Below are 18,046 nucleotides of genomic sequence, written 5' to 3'. Positions count from 1 at the left end.
CCTTGGGTGTTAGTCAAATCCTTCAGTTCTGTTTTAAAACTGCATCCATGAGATTTGAAACTGTCATCTGCCCTCTCTTCCAGGCTGAGGACGAAAGAAATTATCATATTCTGTACCAGCTGTGTGCCTCTAAACATTTACCAGAATTCAAAGCTCTCAGGCTGAGTACGTTTATCATTATTTTCTCAACTTAAGGTTTGAAATCATGAGCAAAGAAACTCGTAAAACCTAATTGCAGTTTTGTTTATTTGTTCATGAGAAGTGGGCATCACTATCTAGACTGGCATTTATTGCCCAGACACAAGGTAAGAGTCAGCCGCGTTGCTGTTCATTTGGAGTCACACACAGGCCAAATCGGGTAAGGATGGCATTTTCTGTCCCTGAAGAACATTAGTGAGTCAGATGGTTGTTCCTGACAATTGACAATGGTTTCATAGCTGTCATTTGACTCCTGTTGAATAACATGGTCCAATGTAATGGTCCCAAATAAGAATGGCTTTCATACGAGTCATGTACCATGACTTGTACAATTTAGGTTCCTCCATTAATTGAGAAGCCACGTTAGAACCCTCAACTGCATCAAAACTAGGCCAAGAGATTTGATGCAGCCTGATATCCTGTAACATTGCTGCCCAATTAGCCCAAACAGTCCCTAAACAGTACAGACCTCTGTCTCTGAGAGGAATAACATGTCTCGCTGCCAGAAAATTTGTTGCCATTGCTACGTGCTCCTTTCTGCATTTTTTTTTAAAGAGATTCGCTTGTGGTATTTGCCTGTTTGGAACAGCTTATCAAAATGTTTACTTTCCTTGAGCACAGTGTATCATAATCAAAAGCTGTTTGCCTCCCATTACTGATATCATGGATTGGCATCCACACCACAGTCGATAGAGAAAACTGTTTTCCCAGTCAGGGTGACTGTCATTGTCATTTCAGTTTGTTTAGGAAACTGCCCTAAATGACCCTTGATTACAAAACCGAAGTGGATCATCCCATCCATTGGAATGAGATTGCAGAGAACTGTCTGAAGTATTATTGAACATTATTTTAGTTTGTGCTTTTGGTGTGCATTATCTTCCAAATGCTTTTTTTTTTCTGTTTTGAAAATGTTTTCAATTAATTAATCGTACTGCTCATATCTTTTTGCTTTCAGGCAATGCTGAAAACTTCCACTACACAAATCTGGGAGGTAATCCGATGATTGAGGGAATAGATGATGCCAAAGAAATGATGAATACCAGGCAGGCTTGCTCTTTACTAGGTGAATATACAAAGTGTTTCATTGACTTCAATCTCACGTTTCAGCTTTTGATTCTTAAGAGTCAGATTTGGCTATTTGAACCTCTCTCTATGACTCTCGAACATTATTTGGTTGGAGTTCTCATTGTGTTTATTTGTTCATGCTGTGTGTGTGTGTCATTAGCGATGCCAGTGTTCAATACCATTGCTGGTGGTGAGTCATCGCCTTGAACTGCTACACTGTGTGTGTTGCATGCACACCCACAAGGAAGGGCCAGAGTCTTGACTCCATAATGAGGAAGGAACAGTGATATTTTTCCACCTCAGGGTGGTGTCAGGGGAACTTGTGGATGATGGTTTTTCCATGAGCCGTAATTCTAGGTGGTCGAGGTTGCTGATTTGTTTTGGACGTGCTGTTGTAGAAGCCTTGGCCAGTTGCTGCTGTCTCACCTAAAAGGTGCACACTCACAGCTACGGTGCCCTCTAATGGTAGGAGTGGAAACTGAAGCAGGTGGCTACTTCATCCTGGATGTCAAGCTTCTGGAGTGTTGTTGGAGCTGCACTCATCCTTGAAAGTGGGGAGTATCCCATCATACTCCTGACTTGTAGATGGTGAATAGGTTTCAGGGAGACGGGAGGCGAGTTATTCCCTGCAGAATTCACAGCCTCTGATCTACTATTGTAGCTGAGGTATTTATGTAGCTGGTTCAGTCAGTCACCCACATTGACCAAACTAAATAGCAGTCAGTATTCTGCAGCCACACCTGGTTTTAATATTTTCTTCAAATACTTTATTCATACAAGTCATGCTCATTTCTCTGGGCTTCTCTCATTACACTTGCTGCTTGTTTAGTGAGTCAGGCCGATCATACTATTGACATTATTCAGTCTATTTTTCCAGGTAAGTGTGAGCCAATGTCAATTTAACTTGCTTTTGAAAACCCCTTCCTTGAAGAAATTGCCAACCTTCACAGCAAACCAGAATGTCACATTATCCAACTTATTTTAAATTGTTGCTTAAAACTGTGCTGGTACATTATTCCAAATACTCACTCAGTTTTGAAACATCCTTTTGAAAAGGGCGACGTCTGTGAAGTAGAGAGATGTGCTTTCTTCCCTCTGAAAATAGCCTTTCATTTTTCTCAGGATTTTGAGATCAAAGTGCCAGAATGCCTGATACAAAATGAACTGTCACAGCTTTCAGTATGTTCCCAAATGAAAGATTGCACCTTGTAAGGTGAAACATGTTTGTGGCATTGGCTTGTACCTAGTTTCTTTGTCTGCTATTTAATGGGACTATTAACCAATTCATTGTTAACTGTAAAATACGAAGATTAATTTCTCAGCTTATTTCATGGTACAGGATTTCACTTTAGACGTGATGCTTATTTTCAAAGTAACCTATTTGACAAAGTCCCTTTTTAAATCTTTTGCAGGTATTAATGACTCCTACCAAATGGGAGTCTTCCATATTCTTGCAGCAATTCTTCACTTGGGAAACGTGGCAATTAAATCGAACGAGCGTGATGCTGACAACTGCTTTATCCCTGTGAGTATTCCCCAATATTGGACAATCTCCAGAGTTTGTTCAATTTGTAGCCACAGCAAAGGCTGCGAGAATTGTAGAAGCAAAACACAGAGCGTGCTACAAATCTGAAATATAATCAACAGAAATTGCTGGGGAAACTCAACTTGTCTTAGCAGCATCTGTGGAGAGATATTGAAAACAGCTGCTGTCATCTTTCTTCAGAGATTCAGCTTTTGCATTCATGGGCTGCTTGAGGGATTTCTGAAGGCTCATCCTCCTTTACATATTGATTGACAAAGATCCGTTAGACAATCAACATTCTTCATTCAAGATAGAAGTGAGTGTTTGTGGGTGATTTGGCCATAGAGTGAATATTACAGATGAACTCGATTTGATTTTCACTCAATATCCTCAGGAATTATTCATTCAAGCAGAAATCTGGACCAGGACCCATCAACAGTTCACATTTCCCTAATGTAAGAATGACAGCACAAAAACACACGCTGTTCAGCCTGTTGGTCATTATGCTGCTCTCCCTATCAGTCCTCATCTGATCAGAGGCCATCGACTCCAAATAAGGGGTTGTAGTTTAAAACAGAGATGAGGAAGAATCTCTTCTCTCAGAAGCTAATGAGTCTGGAGTTCCTCACCGAGGGTGGCTCTTGACGCTGGGCCATTAAGTATATTCAAGGCTGTTTTTTTTAAATCAGGGAGTTGAGGTTTATGGGGAAAAGACAGGAAAGTGGAGAAGGGAGCAGATTCAATGAATTAAATGGCCTATTTCTGCTTCTGTATCGCATGGACCCTAACCCTGTTCCTTCATCCCGTTTACTTGGCTTCTCCTTAAGTGCTTTGCTACTAATTGCCTCAACAACTCCATGCAGGAGCATGCTCCACTCTCTAATGTAGACAGTGGAGTGGTGATAATGCGACTGGGTCTGTTATCCAGAGGCCCAGGCTAATACATCAGATTTCGAATCCCACAGCAGATGGGGGGAATGTAACTTCAATGAATAAACCTGAAATTAAAAACTCATGTCACGAATGGTTACAACTAATCTCCTTTCGGGAAGATAATCTGCTGGTTTCTTCCCGGTCTGGCTGAAATGTTACTCTGGACCCACATCAATGGGGTCATCTCCTGAATAAAGCCAGAAGATGCTGGAGATACTCAATTGGCCGAGCAGCCTTTGTGGACAGTGAAATATAATTCTCTCCAAACAGAAGAAAGCTCATAAACGAGGTGTAGGGGAGCAAATGCAGAAAGGTGGGAAGGTCAGTGAAGCAGAGGACGTAAGTGTCAAAGTACAAAAGCTAAAAGGAGTGGTGACAATTATCGAGAAGCTGAGGTAAGGATATAGTGAGTAGGTGTTAATAACAGAATGGAGGTGAGTTGAGGTGGAGGCAAAAAAAAGAGAAACAAGATACGGACCTGGGGGATTGGGAGCTATGTGTGTGAGGGTGCAAATCAAAATGAAGCATAGATAAACCTGGTGAGATCTGAAGTTGTAAAGTGCCTACTTTAAGTGGAAACTGAGATGCTGTGTCCACCAACTGGAATAATCTGGCAGGCCTAGGGCACAATAATGAGCCTGGCAGCAAGATGTATTGAAATGCCAAGTGACCGGAAAGGTGCATGGGTCATGCTTGCATGGTGACTTGCATGATACAGTCCCGTAGACTGCATTCATTGTCCCTGCTGTAGAGGACACTGCTTGTGAACAGTGAACTGGACTGAAGTGAGTACAAGTAAATTGCTGCTTCACCTGTAAAGTAGTGGTTTGGAGCTTGGTCGGTCAAGGAAAGGGGTGAAAAAGCAAGTGTCACTCCCCATTTGGAATTGTGTGGGATAGTGCAATTGACAGGAAATTGTTGAGCTGAAAATGTGTTGCTGGAAAAGCGCAGCAGGTCAGGCAGCATCCAAGGAACAGGAGATTCGACGTTTCGGGCATAAGCCCTTCTTCAGGAGATTGTTGAGGTCTCGGTACATTTCCTCATTGAGCCTGAGTGTCTCTCAGTCTGTTGTCCTGAACCTTGGCATGTGCCAGTCTTCAGCACATGACCATGGATACCTCTCTGCTTTGGATGACTGGGAAGTTTCAGCAAGGCCCACAGAGCATCTCTCACCAAATTGATGTTCCTTCAATAGCAGTTGATGTCTGTCTCCGTGTATCTTCCCTCGGGACAGCCCAAAGGGCTCTCAGTCCTTTGGTTCAACGCTGTTTCATAATATTATCAGGTTGTCCTTCTGTCTCTTGTTGCCGAGGGTAAGTACTTCTATCACCTGTCAGTTCCACAAATTTAAGCACAAACATGATGCAGTTTTTTGGCTGCCTTAAGAAGATGTGCTGATGTTGGGTAAAATGCCATAAAATAATTCTTTTTGTTTCCTGGATATTTATGCATTAAAATACAGGCAGAGTATAAAAGAAAATGTTAGACCATTGAAGTTGTCTTTGCTGATCATTCATCTTGGTTTTGATGTTGAAATCCACTGTTGTTAGTGTTCATTCCCTACAAGCGAATTGCAACTTAAACTCCCTGTTTTTGGTGCTTATTATGATTGTGCATCAATTAAACTTCAAAGGTAGTCTTCCACCACAGCATTTCTAACCTCAAGCTCTCTGGGACTGACAAAAACTCAGGAAGGAGACATGATTAATATTCAAATAGCAATTTGGGCTAACAAGATGGACGTCAAAACGTACTAGAGTTCATTGTCCTCTGTGTTGGAGGTTGTTTCATAAAATCATAGGACAAAGCCAAGCTGAAAGAATCTTGGTATCATGATTGTCTAGTGTAAGGTATTGGCAGGTGGCTTATTACTGACCCTAGCAGGTAGCTGAACAATTATTTAGCAGTTATAACAACAGCTTGTGCTTGTATATGTAAATGCCATATCATTGCAACCTCTGCTAGTCCTACATCTCTGAGATTTCTGAAGTCCTTCAATGTTGGTCTCATGTACAACCTCCATCTCAATGCTGCCCCATTGGTGACTATCAGTTGCCAAGGCTCTAAATCCTGGAACTCTCCCTAAAACATTTGGCTTTCTTCCTAGTTTTCCTCTTTTAAGGAGCTCATTAACTACCCACAACTTTGGCTCAAGTTAGTCCATCTTGCAGTTGTGTTCCCTTATCATCTTAATATCAAACTTTTATTTGTAGTACTCCTGATAAGTACCTTGAGGCATTTTACCATATGAAAGTTGCTGTAGCATAACATATATACCAGAGCCCTTCAGTAGTGCAGTCAAGATAATTAGCATCAAGTTCATTGACAACATATTGAAAGACCTGACCAAACACTTGGCCAACAAGTGATCTGAAAGCAAGAGCAGGAGGCGAATACGTGAAGGAGTTTAAGGTCGGGATTGAGAATACATCAGTGATGTAGAATCTACACATCCAAGAGCACAGGCATCAGAGTTTGGGTGAAGGGGGGGATTAGGGGAAGGGGGTGAGGAGGGCTAGAGGAGGTTAAAGAGGAGAAGGGGTTGAGGAGGGCTAGAGGAGGTTAAAGAGGGGAAGGCCTGGAGCGGGTTAGAGAGAGGAAGGGGTGGAAGAGATTTAGAGAGGAGAAGGAGTGAGCTGGGCCTGACTGCACCCAAAGAAAAGTAAGAATTTTAAGTCTTGGCACCCAAAACCAGTTGTGTCCTCTGGATATCATGGATGAGTGTGATCTGGATCAGGATCGAAACAGCAAATCTTTGAGTGGTAGCAGTTTGGGAGGGATGGACAATGGCTGAACAGTAAAATGATTTGTCTCGACTGAAGCTTACATGGATGGTGGTTTTGGCAGTTACTGGCCTTTGGTAGGGGCAGAGGCACATGGTTTTAAGTTGGGAAGATGGAAGTGACTGATATAGGATCAGGATGGAGACTCAAGCTCGGTGTAATTGAATGCCAAGTTTTAAGCTGCCTCGTTGAGTCTGAGGTCAGGAAATGTGCCTGTGCTTGGGACCAAAGACGTGCGCGTCAGTCTCCAGTTCCATTGGAGGAAATAGTGACTCATTCAAAACCAGTTGCTGAGCGACCAGTCTGAGAGTGTGGACGTAGTGGAGAAATCTGGAGAGGTGAAACTGATTGATTGTCTTCAGAATATTAGGAGCCCGAAGATCTTGTGGCTCTGTGGTAATGACCCTGCCTCTGGTCCAAAAGATCTGGGTTCAAATCCCACTTGTCTCCAGAGAGATGTCGTAACATGTTTGAGCAGGTTGATCACCTATAATTATAGGTGGAAGGATGCCCCATGTCGGTGAATGATGTTGGTTGAGGAATAGTCAAGAACTCAAAAAGCCAAGGGAGCCAAGGACCCCTGTTGGTACTGTTTCTGTGATCCCTGAGCCACAGATTGACCTGTTCCTGCCTGTTACCTGTCTCCTCGACTCTGTCTTACTCCCATCTCCAGATTCCCAGTCTCTCTCCCTCTCTCTCTCTCTCTCTCTCTCTCTCTCTCTCTCTCTCTCTCAATGAGCAGTGGTGGCAGAGTGTTGACCAATCAACATGCATAAAAAACAAGCAGCCTCCTGTTTGTAGAGACACAATGGCTGAATGCCTGCTACATGGATTAGGGACTTCTCGAGACATTTTGGATAAGTAGTGTCGGCTCATTATTGATGTCCTCTTGCATGTGAAGATTTGCAATGTCGATTTGAGTTTGAACTAATTTCCACAATTAAAGGATGTGTTTGACCTTCTGTTGCAGCTGTGATTTCATCCACAATTAGATCATTTAAAATCAGACAAAAGCACATTTTCAGAAACTTGGCCCTGCTGGAGAATTGTTTGAATGTTGTGCTTAGTCTGGAATAATTCTGGGGGAGGACCCTCAGCCCTTTGCATCTGCCAGAGTCTTGGGAGAGATTCATTTTTCAACAGGTCATGTCTATTCCATGAGATTGCAGCAACATATTCATTACGCTGTGATTTTCTGAGTGACTGTTTATTGACAATAAAAGGAATATTCATCTGTATAAATCCTTGCCACCTCGTTAAATTGTTGCATTGAAATTCAGCCATCGACGTTTTGCCACAAGTCATCCTCTTTGGAATAACATTCAGGCTTTTGCTGTTTATTTTCTTATTTAATAAAATGCATATTTTTGAAAGTGCTCTTAAATATTCAGTCATTTAAATAGGGGTTGCTTCGCCTTTATGTAATGGTAATAACGCAGATGTAATTCATTATTAATTACAGCATGTGTGTCTCTTGCATTTGTGTAACTGTGTAATATATGTATATAGGCAATCTTTGTATTGTGTCTCCCTGTCATGTGCACATAGAAAATAACATACAAATGTTCCTGGATCAAATATACAGCTGTGTACAGTGCATACCGTCTGCCGAGTTTCATTCTGAAAATTAAATAAGTGAGTTCCAAATTATCCACCGAATTATACGGGCGGCACGGTGGCACAGTGGTTAGCAATGCTGCCTCACTGCGCCAGAGACCTGGGTTCAATTCCTGCCTCAGGCGACTGACTGTATGGAGTTTGCACATTCTCCCAGTGTCTGCATGGGTTTGCTCCATGCTCTGGTTTCCTCCCACAGTCCAAAAATGTGCAGGTTAGGTGAATTGGCCATGCTAAATTGCCCATAGTGTTAGGTGAAGGGGTAAATGTAGGGTGGGTTGCACTTCGGTGGGTTGGTGTGGACTTGTTGGGATGAAGGGCATGTTTCCACACAGTAAGTAATCTAATCTAATCTAAAGAATATTACATTAAACAGCATTTAGAAAGAAAAGAATATCTTATTTATTTCTAATGTTATTATAGACATACATAATAGACGTATGGCCAACTAAGCATCACCACATCTCCCAGACGCCAAGAAGACATTTTTCTGTATGTCCACATCTGGCACTTCCCTGGTTTGCCTCAGTCCATCTTCATGCTATTATCAGAGTTACCTTTGCCACAACCTTTCCTACATTTCTGGGTTTAATGGTTTAATGGGGTCTGTGTTACTCCAACCTTCTGTGGCTGCTGCATTCCATAAACATTCCTGTAACATTACATCTGTCAGCCTGGGCCTATATCATATACGTTGCACTGTGCATTGTAGGTGCTATTTCTATTTAATTTTCTTGAAAATTGTAAAAGCAAGGCACCAATCTGAGATCACTGGCAAAATAAACTGGAAGGTGTTAGATCTGCAGTTGATTCCAAGAAATTCATATCCTTTCTGCATTTTATTCACGTATAGCCCGCACCTGTTTTTAAATGAAGGGAATCAGGGTTGGACTTAGGCCTTGTATGAAAATCAAAGTTTTACTGGAGAAATTACAAGCTTCTCTCTGGATTGTACATTAGTCTGTATATGCAACAATATGGTGCCATGCTTCAAGCAGTCTTTTGTTGTGAGGTGTGTAACTTGTATGAATGTTTGGTTTGGTTTGAATGATTGGATTACTTTGAAATCACATTGTGAAACCTTGGTGCTAAATAGATTTGCATATTCACTGGAAACTTGTATATCTACTTTTCTAGTGAAGTCTCTAACTTAATCAAGAGTGTTTATTTTAAATTATTGTACCGACCATAACAAAATCAACATTAAAATATTGTTGCTAATTTTGGACAATGCAACCTTTTATATACTCCACATATTTAAAGGCTCTTAGAAGATATTCAGAGAAATTATATTTACTTTTTTAGTAAAATACTTAGGAAAAACAAGACCCATCCATAACACAACTGAAATTGCTGGAGAAACTCAATAGGTCTGGCAGCAGCTGTGGAGAGAGAAACAGTTAACGTTTTGAGTCCAGTGACACTTGCTCAGAAATTGAGGACTACCAAACCTGTTGAGTTTCTCCAGCAATTGCTGTGTTTGGTTCAGACCCTCAGCATCCACAGTTAATTTTTTAATCGCAGTGGTGTCAGTGCAGTGACGCTGAAGGGCTGTTCTTCAGTTACAAAATGTTCCTTTGGGACTAGTTCCTTTACATTATTATTTGTACTGCATGTTATAATACTTCAAACTAGTGGTGGCTGTAAGCTAGACTGGGGGGGGCACAGAGAGGGTAAACTGGAGAAACTTTTCCCTGAGGAAGTCAATAAATGGAGGAGGGGTAGGGGACACAGTTTTAAGGTAAGGAGCAGGACATTTCTGAGGGATTTGAAGAAATGTTTCTCATCTAGAAGGTGGTGGCATCTGGAACTCATGACCTGAAAGAGCAGGAATCCTCAAAACATTTGATAAGTATTTTGATGAGCACTTAAAATGCCATAGCATAAAACCATTAAGATATGGTCAGGTGAATTGGCCATACTAAATTGCCCGTAGTGTTAGGTAAAGGGTAAATGTAGGGGTATGGGTGGGTTGCGCTTCGGCGGGTCAGTGTGGACTTGTTGGGCTGAAGGGCCTGTTTCCACACTGTAAGTAATCTAATCATATAGTAACAGGATCAGGTCATTCAGCCCATCATGTCATCTTCACATCTTGATCATGATTGATACATATCTCAACCCCATTCTCCTGCCTTCTCCTTGTAATCCTTAATCCCCTTACCAATCGAGAACCTGTGTATCTCTGCCTTAAATGCACTTAGTTACTTGGCTTCCACAGCCCTCTGTGGCGATTTAGTTCCACAGGTTCATCACCCCGTGGCTGAAGAAATTCTTCCTCATCACCATTCTAAATGGTTGTCCCTACACTCTCTTGAGGATGTGTATCTGGGTCCTAGTCTCTCCTACTAGTCAAACTTCATCTCCGCTCCATCTGGCCCCTCAGTTTTCTGTAAGTTTCAATCAGATCATACGAGATTACAGGGAAAATGTTTGACATGAGGTAGAAGTTTGAAGATAGATGATGGGTGCATGACCCTTTTTCATCCTCTATGATGCTTTTTTTAAAAAATTGAGTCTGTGGGTGTCAGCAAACCAGTTAAAATACACCTTTGTGAAGAAAGGCTGGGTGAGGCTTGTAGTACTGCTGTTAGTAAACACAGCCTTAATTCATGTCCCTTCAGCTAAATAACACACAAGTACCTGTTAACATTTCCCCCTTTTACCTAACGCGGTGGGCGTTTTAAAATGGGAGTGTAAACACTGACAGGCTGTGATCCCTAAAGATATCATGTGTCACATCAACTTTACCATAAATACATCTGAAGGTTTTTTAGACCTTGCAGCTCAGTTATCGCAGCAGGAAGACAAACAGAGGCCGAGTGACACAGAATACAAAAGATAACATTTCCAATTTATATGCCAGACTCCAGCTGAAGCTTTGCCAGGCTTTAAGTTAATTTGTCATAGTTCATGGAATTCATAAATAATTTTTCCTTTAATCTCAATGTTCAGATTATCCTCTTCCAAAAATATCTTGGACTGTAATCCTCCCGGAAATAAAACTTTAACTGGAGATTTTGGTCATTTGATTTATCAGCAGCTCCACTGGCAATTTTAATGATGGTGTCTGAATTCTGTGCTGAATACATGCTGTAATATCATCAAGTTAAAAGTGCCCTCTGTTGGTTGATTTAACTAAAGCATTGTAACTAGAAAAGAAGGAACCTATTATTCCCCTACCTGTGTATTAATTCTAAACAAATTGCTGCAGGTTAGACAAATAGATGATTAACTTACAATCCTATAGGTACCAAAGCTTCCTGTCACTAAGTTGTTGGATACTTCTGAGCCTGGCCACTGCCTGATGGAACACTTCACCTTGTAATTATAGCAATGCTTTTTAAAGAAAAGAGCAATTAAAAAAGACCTGCTGGTGATGTGGACCATGCTCAGGAGTACTGTTTCTCTTTAGCTCCATTTTAGTCCTGTTGAGGAAATGCCCCAAACAAAATATTTATGCACAATCCCTCTGAGTTAGTAAGGATAGGGAGGGGAAGAAGCTAACAGCAGAGGATGAATCTGGCAATCTCTGATGCTATTCTGTCTCCTATTGTCATTTCAAACAGAAATTGCTGGAGGTGTGGCAGCATCTGAGAAAAGGAAGCAAAGTTCACGTTTCGAGGCAGTTCTGATGAAGAATCATTGGACTCGAAATGCTAACTTCTGCTTTCTTCCCACAAATGCTGCCAGGCCAGCTGAGTTTCTCCAGCAATTTCTGTGTCTTTTTCAGATCTCCAGCATCCCACTGTAATTTGTTTTCTTTGTGTTTAGTTCTGACATTGGGGGCAGGAGCTGAATAAAGCACCACGTGCATTCTAGTTGCTTGCTGAAATTCACACCTTCCATATGATTGAAGTAAAATCAAAAACAGGAATTGCTAGAGAAACCTAGGAGGTCCTGGCAACATCAGTGGAGAGAAACAGAGTTAACATTTCAATTCAGAACGAATTCTGTAGACTCGACCTTGACACTGTTTCTGCTTCCACGAATGCTGCCAAACTTGCTGAGTTTTTCCAGCACCTTTAGATCTTATTTCAGATTTACAGTATTCGCAGTATTTTGTATTTGTGTGATTGGGGGGTTTGGCCTTATTACAGCTTTAATAATGCTGTTTTATGTCTTAGCTGGCTGACATTGAAGGGAAGTGATTCTGGATTAGTGGTGCTGGAAGAGCACAGCAGTTCAGGCAGCATCCAAAGTGCAGCGAAATCGACATTTCGGGCAAAAGCCCTTCGTCAGGTTCCTGAAGGGCTTTTGCCCAAAATGTCGATTTCGCTGCACTTTGGATGCTGCCTGAACTGCTGCGCTCTTCCAGCACCACTAATCCAGAATCTGGTTTCCAGCATCTGCAGTGTGTTTTTACCTCGTTGAAGGGAAGTGAGCTGACCGAATTGCACAAGTTGATGGTATTGTGTTCTTCTGACTCCACAGCCAAACACTGAACACCTGATCATCTTCTGTGAGCTTCTGGGCGTGGACTATGAGCAGATGTCTCACTGGCTGTGTCACAGAAAGATTGTCACTGGCTCAGAGACCTATATCAAGCCCATGCCCAAATTCCAGGCCATCAATGCCAGAGATGCACTGGCAAAACATATCTATGCCAGTCTCTTCAACTGGATTGTACTCCATGTCAACCAGGCTCTGCAAGCTTCAGTAAAGCAGCATTCATTTATCGGTGTGCTGGATATATACGGGTGAGTGGAACGGTCTGCCGTTATTTTCTCTGAAGAATGTTCACATTGACTTTGAAGCATAACATCTGTTTGCTTCCACTGCACTGTTCTGCAATTCACATGAAATTCTATGTTAGAGCATGAATTCCCTTAATGTCAAGAGCAAGGCAACTTAGTGGTCACTTGTGGTAGTGGTTTACAATGTGTTCTACAATATAGTTTGGAATGAGATTTTGATTCTGGATGGTGTACGTGGGGATCTCCGTTTAAAATAAATGCTGATGGAAGATTCCAGATGAAGCAAGTCAAGGAAAGTAAGACAGGTTGTTGCCAAAGTTAGATAGATCGGAGTAGATAAGGATCCAAAGTCTTGGTTAGGGTGAGGTGAAATTTTTAAGTGTTTGAAGAAAGTGAAGGCAGTTGGCTATGATCATTTATCACCTTCTCGGTACATCCATTCACAAAACCCCAGATACTATTCCTCCTGCCTCTTCCATTTCAAAAATTCCCCTTTAGTTTCTCCCTTTCAATGTTCCATTCTTGAACAAATCCATTTGGATATTTGGCCTCCGGTACCATTTGGATATTTGGCCTCCGGTACAATGTCTGGGAATCCATTCCATGTTTTTTGATCATTGTGCTGCTTGCATTTGGTACCAAATTTGACTTCTATAAACCTGAACCCACGGGTCATTAATCTACCCTGGGAAGCCCTTTAGGGGAGGTGATAATCATACTGAATTAGTAACCCCAAAGTTCTGATGAATACGTGGGTTCAAATCCCAACGCAGCAGCTAATGGATTTGAAGTTTGATGAATAAATCTGCAATAAAAGCTGATCACAGTAATGGCGCGCATGTCATTAAAAAAGAACTCCCTGATTTGCTAATCTATTTTGCAAAAAGAAATCCCCCACTTTTATTTGGTCTGGCTGACGCACAATCACATGATTGGCTCTTAACTGGCCCTCTGAAATGGCCTTGCATGACATTCAGTTCAGAAGCAATTAAAGATGGGTTGTGAATTTTGGCTTTGCTGGTCATGCCCTTATCACGTGAAAGAGTAAAAGATAATTTTGTTGAACTTTGTTTGTCAGACTAACTGTTTCCATGTTATCAGCTGTCATGTAATGTTTCTTGCATTTATACAGATCTTTTCTCATTACTCATTAGTATCTTGAAACATGTACTATTGATTTGACACCGAGCTGCAGATGGTACGATCACAAGTTGATCAAAAGATAGATTTGAAGACAAAGGAGAGCGAGCCCTGGAGGCTGATACATGGCCTTAGTGATCAAGTGATCAAAACTGGGGAAGCCCCGTGAACTTAGATTGTTGCTTTTGAGAAGGTTCGGGTAAGGGAGTGAGGAATTTGAAAACCAGGATAAATCAATTAAAGTTGAATGGTTATTACACTGTTAGGGTAACCACTTAGTTGCCTGATGTTAGACATGAAAGCTCAATTTATTACAGTCTTACTGCACAGCTCAGTGACCTTATGTAGTAAGTCAATTGTGGACTGAACCAAGCGCTGTACAATTTAAACAAAAAACCTTCTCCAACATGTTCTGTGCTCTGACTATTTAATTTCACATTCCATTGGTCACTTGCTGCTCTTCATTGATCACATATGTCAAGTGTTATGCTATTCTCTGACTCCTGGGTAACTTTTACCACCATCCCAACCTGGCACCACTCATTTAACATGTCACATCCATTATTTCTTTTTAACGTGGGATACTTTACCCTAGATCCTGTAAATAGTGTCTGTCATTGTCTTATCCCCTTGTGTACTGTCTCCAAGCTATTCTGTACTTGATGGGCTCCCTTAACTTTCCCTGCCGCATCTTATTTCATAGTTTGGAGTTGCTCAGGAGAAACTGAATTGAATGATTTGACTATTTCTTTCTGCTGAAGGCTAAGAGAGATGGATTTCAGATGTGTTGTAAATCTATAGTGTACTCTTGTAGCTACAGCATACTTGGGCATTGCACCTTTATCATGCTCTCGTGTTTTATTGTAGAAACACAAAATTAGGAGCAGAAATAGACCAATTAGCCCTTCCAGCCTGCTCCTCCATCAGTATGATGATGGCAATCATCCAACTCAGTACCTGTTTTCTCCCAACTCCCTTTGATGCCTTTTGCCCCAAGAATTCATCGTGTCATATTCACATCTTAAGCAGCCATTCCCTCAATTGTACCTTTATCATATTCAGCCTAGAGTCCGGTTACTAGTGGTGTGCCACAAGGATCTGTTTTGGGACCACTGCTGTTTGTCATTTTTATAAATGACTTAGATACAGGCATTGATGGATAGGTTTGCAGATGACACTAAAGTCGGTGGAGTAGTGGACAGTTTGGAAGAATGTTATAGGTTGCAGGGAAATTGGATAAACTGCAGAATTGGGCTGAGAAGTGGCAAATGGCGTTCAATGCAGCTAAATGTGAGGTGATTCACTTTGGGAAGAATAACAGGAAGGCAGAGGACTGGGTTAATGGGAAGATTCTTGGTAGTGTGGATGTGCAGAGCAATCTTGGAGTCCACGTACACAGATCCCTGAAAATTGCCATCCAGGTTGATAGTGCTGTTAAGCAGGCATACAGTGTGTTAGGTTTCGAAGGTAGAAGGATTGAGTTCTGGAGCCGCAATGTTTTGCTGCAACTATACAAAAAGCTGGTGCGGCCACACTTGGAATATTGTGTTTAGTTCTGGTTGCCCTGTTACAGGAAGGGTGTGGAAGCGTTGGAAAAAGTGTAGAGGAGATTTACCAGGATGTTGCCTGGTCTGGAGGGAAGCTCTTATGAGGAAAGAATGAGAGACTTGGGTCTATTCTCTGGAAAAAAGAAGGCCAAGAGGGGATTTGAAAGAGACGTACAAGATGATCAGAGGATAAGAAAGTTTTGACAGTGAAAGTCTTTGTCCTCTGATGATGACGTCAGCTTGTACGAGGGGGCATAATTACAAGTTGAAGGGTGATAAACTTAAGACAAATGTCGGAGGCAGATTCTTTACTCAGAGAGTGGTAAGAAAGTGGAATGCCCCAACTCAGCCACTTTAGGGAGATTTAAACAATCCTTGGATAAGCACATGGATGGTGATGGGATAGTGTAGGGGGATGAGCTTAGAATAGTTCACAGGTCAGCACAACATCGAGGGCCGAAGGGCCTGTTCTGCACTGTATTGTTCTATGTTCTATGCACATGTTCCAAAGAACGTAATTAAAAGCAATTGTTTTGAATTCAGGAGAGTTTACATGTCCTGTGGATCTGAGCATTTATTACAGTAGATGACAATGTTTTTGAATCTATTTCTTATACCATGAATTGCCGCTATTTTCATTCTCAGTCTGATTGAATTGATCAGTTGATGAGTATGTGTGTGTAGTGGGCCACTCCTGAATTTCTGCTGTTGCTTACTTTCACCAACTATCCTGAGTGTGGGACCATCACTCTGTTGATGTGTTCCTGTCTGAGATGCTCCAAGTCCATTGGCCACCTCCCTGTGTAGTTTGGCAGCAATGGGGATACAGGCGTCATGGGAGATAGTATCTGCCCTCTCCTACATGACCATTCTGAGGTAATTCTGCATTGACGTGATATCCTATCACCTTTGTCAGAATATTTTCAGCAGACTGCGTTGGCCAATTTGAACCCCTCAGTTTCTAGAATAGCTGATTAATCTCACGTTAACACCAAGCCAGATAAAGCTAACAGTCCAGGCTCACAATGTGCATGCTTTCAGAAAGCAATCTGTTTGTTTTATTTTCAAAGTGAAGTTTCAGTTGCTTACTGCATTTAATGTTATGAACATTTATACAGATTTGAGACTTTTGAAATAAACAGTTTTGAACAATTCTGCATCAACTATGCTAACGAGAAATTACAGCAGCAGTTTAACATGGTGAGTACTATGTCTTAATTTCTTTGTGTCTTGATTAGTATAATTTTTGTTTAAATTGGTGCTGGTCTTTGTACTGTTGTCCGTAAGGTTAGATATTCCCATGGACAGTGAGATTGAGTAAGTGAGGTTTTATTGGCTGCCAGTTAAAACCATCCTTCAGTTCTCAGGAAGTCAGTGGGACTGGATGTTGGTCCATTAGTACAATGGCCAGCAGATGTGACAAACTCCATCTTGTGCTTTCATTCAGGTGTAATGCCTACTCTTGTAATGCTTGACCTGTAAACACCAAGAGAGGGTTTCCCAAGAAAGGCCAAGGAAGTGGTCAGCTTGACACACTGAACTAAAGAATTAGCAGTACGGTGGCTCAGTGGTTAGCACTGCTGTCTCACAGCGCCAAGCACCTGGGTGTGATTTCACCCTTGGATGACTGTCTGTTTGGAGTTTTCACATTTTCCCAGTGTTTGTGTGGATTTCCTATGGGTGCTCCCACAACCCAAAGATGTGTAGGTCAGGTAGAGTGGCCACCGTATCCAGGGATGTTGTCTCCCTATAATGGGCCACAGAGAAAATCTGAACTAAATGTAGCACATGGCCAAGTAATAGTGGTTAGAATAAACACCTTCTGATATCTGCATTGAGGTTAAATAACAAAAGCTGTCCTGTAAAAGTGCTAAGAGCGTTTCCCTCAACATCCAATGAATTTAAATGCTTTTTACTGAGAGGCTAATGTACTTTCTCAAAACTAAGTGATCATTATCAGTGCAGTTCCCTACAACTATTCAGCAGCATTGAGTGAGTCACTGTGTAGTGCTGTAGGAATAGACCCTTTCTCCTGTCATAAATAAATTTCAGAATGGTTGACTTTAACCTGATTTGATACATTGAGCAGTTTGGAGACCAGAGATGTTTAACAGATGCTTTCTTTTTGCTGTCCAGCATGTCTTCAAGCTAGAGCAGGAAGAGTATATGAAGGAGCAGATTCCATGGACACTCATAGATTTTTATGACAATCAGCCTTGTATCAACCTAATTGAAGCGAAACTTGGCATCCTGGACCTATTAGATGAAGAGTGTAAGGTAAGCCTTGACAGTTGTACATGGGTTGGCCTGTATTCAGTGACGAGTCACTTGCCTCCGTGTTCTCCCATCACAGTAACTGAGCTTCTTCCTCAGTTTGAGTTGACCAAGGTATGTAAGATATGACATTCACTGTATTTCCAGACAACAGAGCCCTAGCACCTAGTCCAGGTAGTTTTGACAGACTTGTTCAGCTAAGAAAGATTGTTGGCTGTTATTTTGACCAAACTACAAACTGGTGTGGTAGTCGATTTGCGGTGCATGCAG

The 18,046-nt window shown here is 41.6% G+C and overlaps 1 protein-coding gene across 1 annotated transcript in view; it reads left to right on the top strand.

Moving 5' to 3' along the window:
• The window catches only part of LOC132834339 (unconventional myosin-Va-like), a 202,041-nt gene that overhangs the window by 102,916 nt on the left and 81,079 nt on the right, over positions 1-18,046 (top strand). Inside the window, exons 7-12 of the mRNA XM_060853108.1 lie at positions 84-165; positions 1,154-1,261; positions 2,676-2,788; positions 12,553-12,818; positions 16,621-16,702; positions 17,639-17,779. Coding sequence (XP_060709091.1) covers positions 84-165; positions 1,154-1,261; positions 2,676-2,788; positions 12,553-12,818; positions 16,621-16,702; positions 17,639-17,779 — 792 coding nt within the window. The remainder of the gene's footprint in view (positions 1-83; positions 166-1,153; positions 1,262-2,675; positions 2,789-12,552; positions 12,819-16,620; positions 16,703-17,638; positions 17,780-18,046) is intronic.

Source organism: Hemiscyllium ocellatum, chromosome 39 (genome assembly GCF_020745735.1).
Source record: "Hemiscyllium ocellatum isolate sHemOce1 chromosome 39, sHemOce1.pat.X.cur, whole genome shotgun sequence".
Taxonomy (NCBI): domain Eukaryota; kingdom Metazoa; phylum Chordata; class Chondrichthyes; order Orectolobiformes; family Hemiscylliidae; genus Hemiscyllium; species Hemiscyllium ocellatum.
This window is presented reverse-complemented; position numbering and strand designations above follow the sequence as displayed.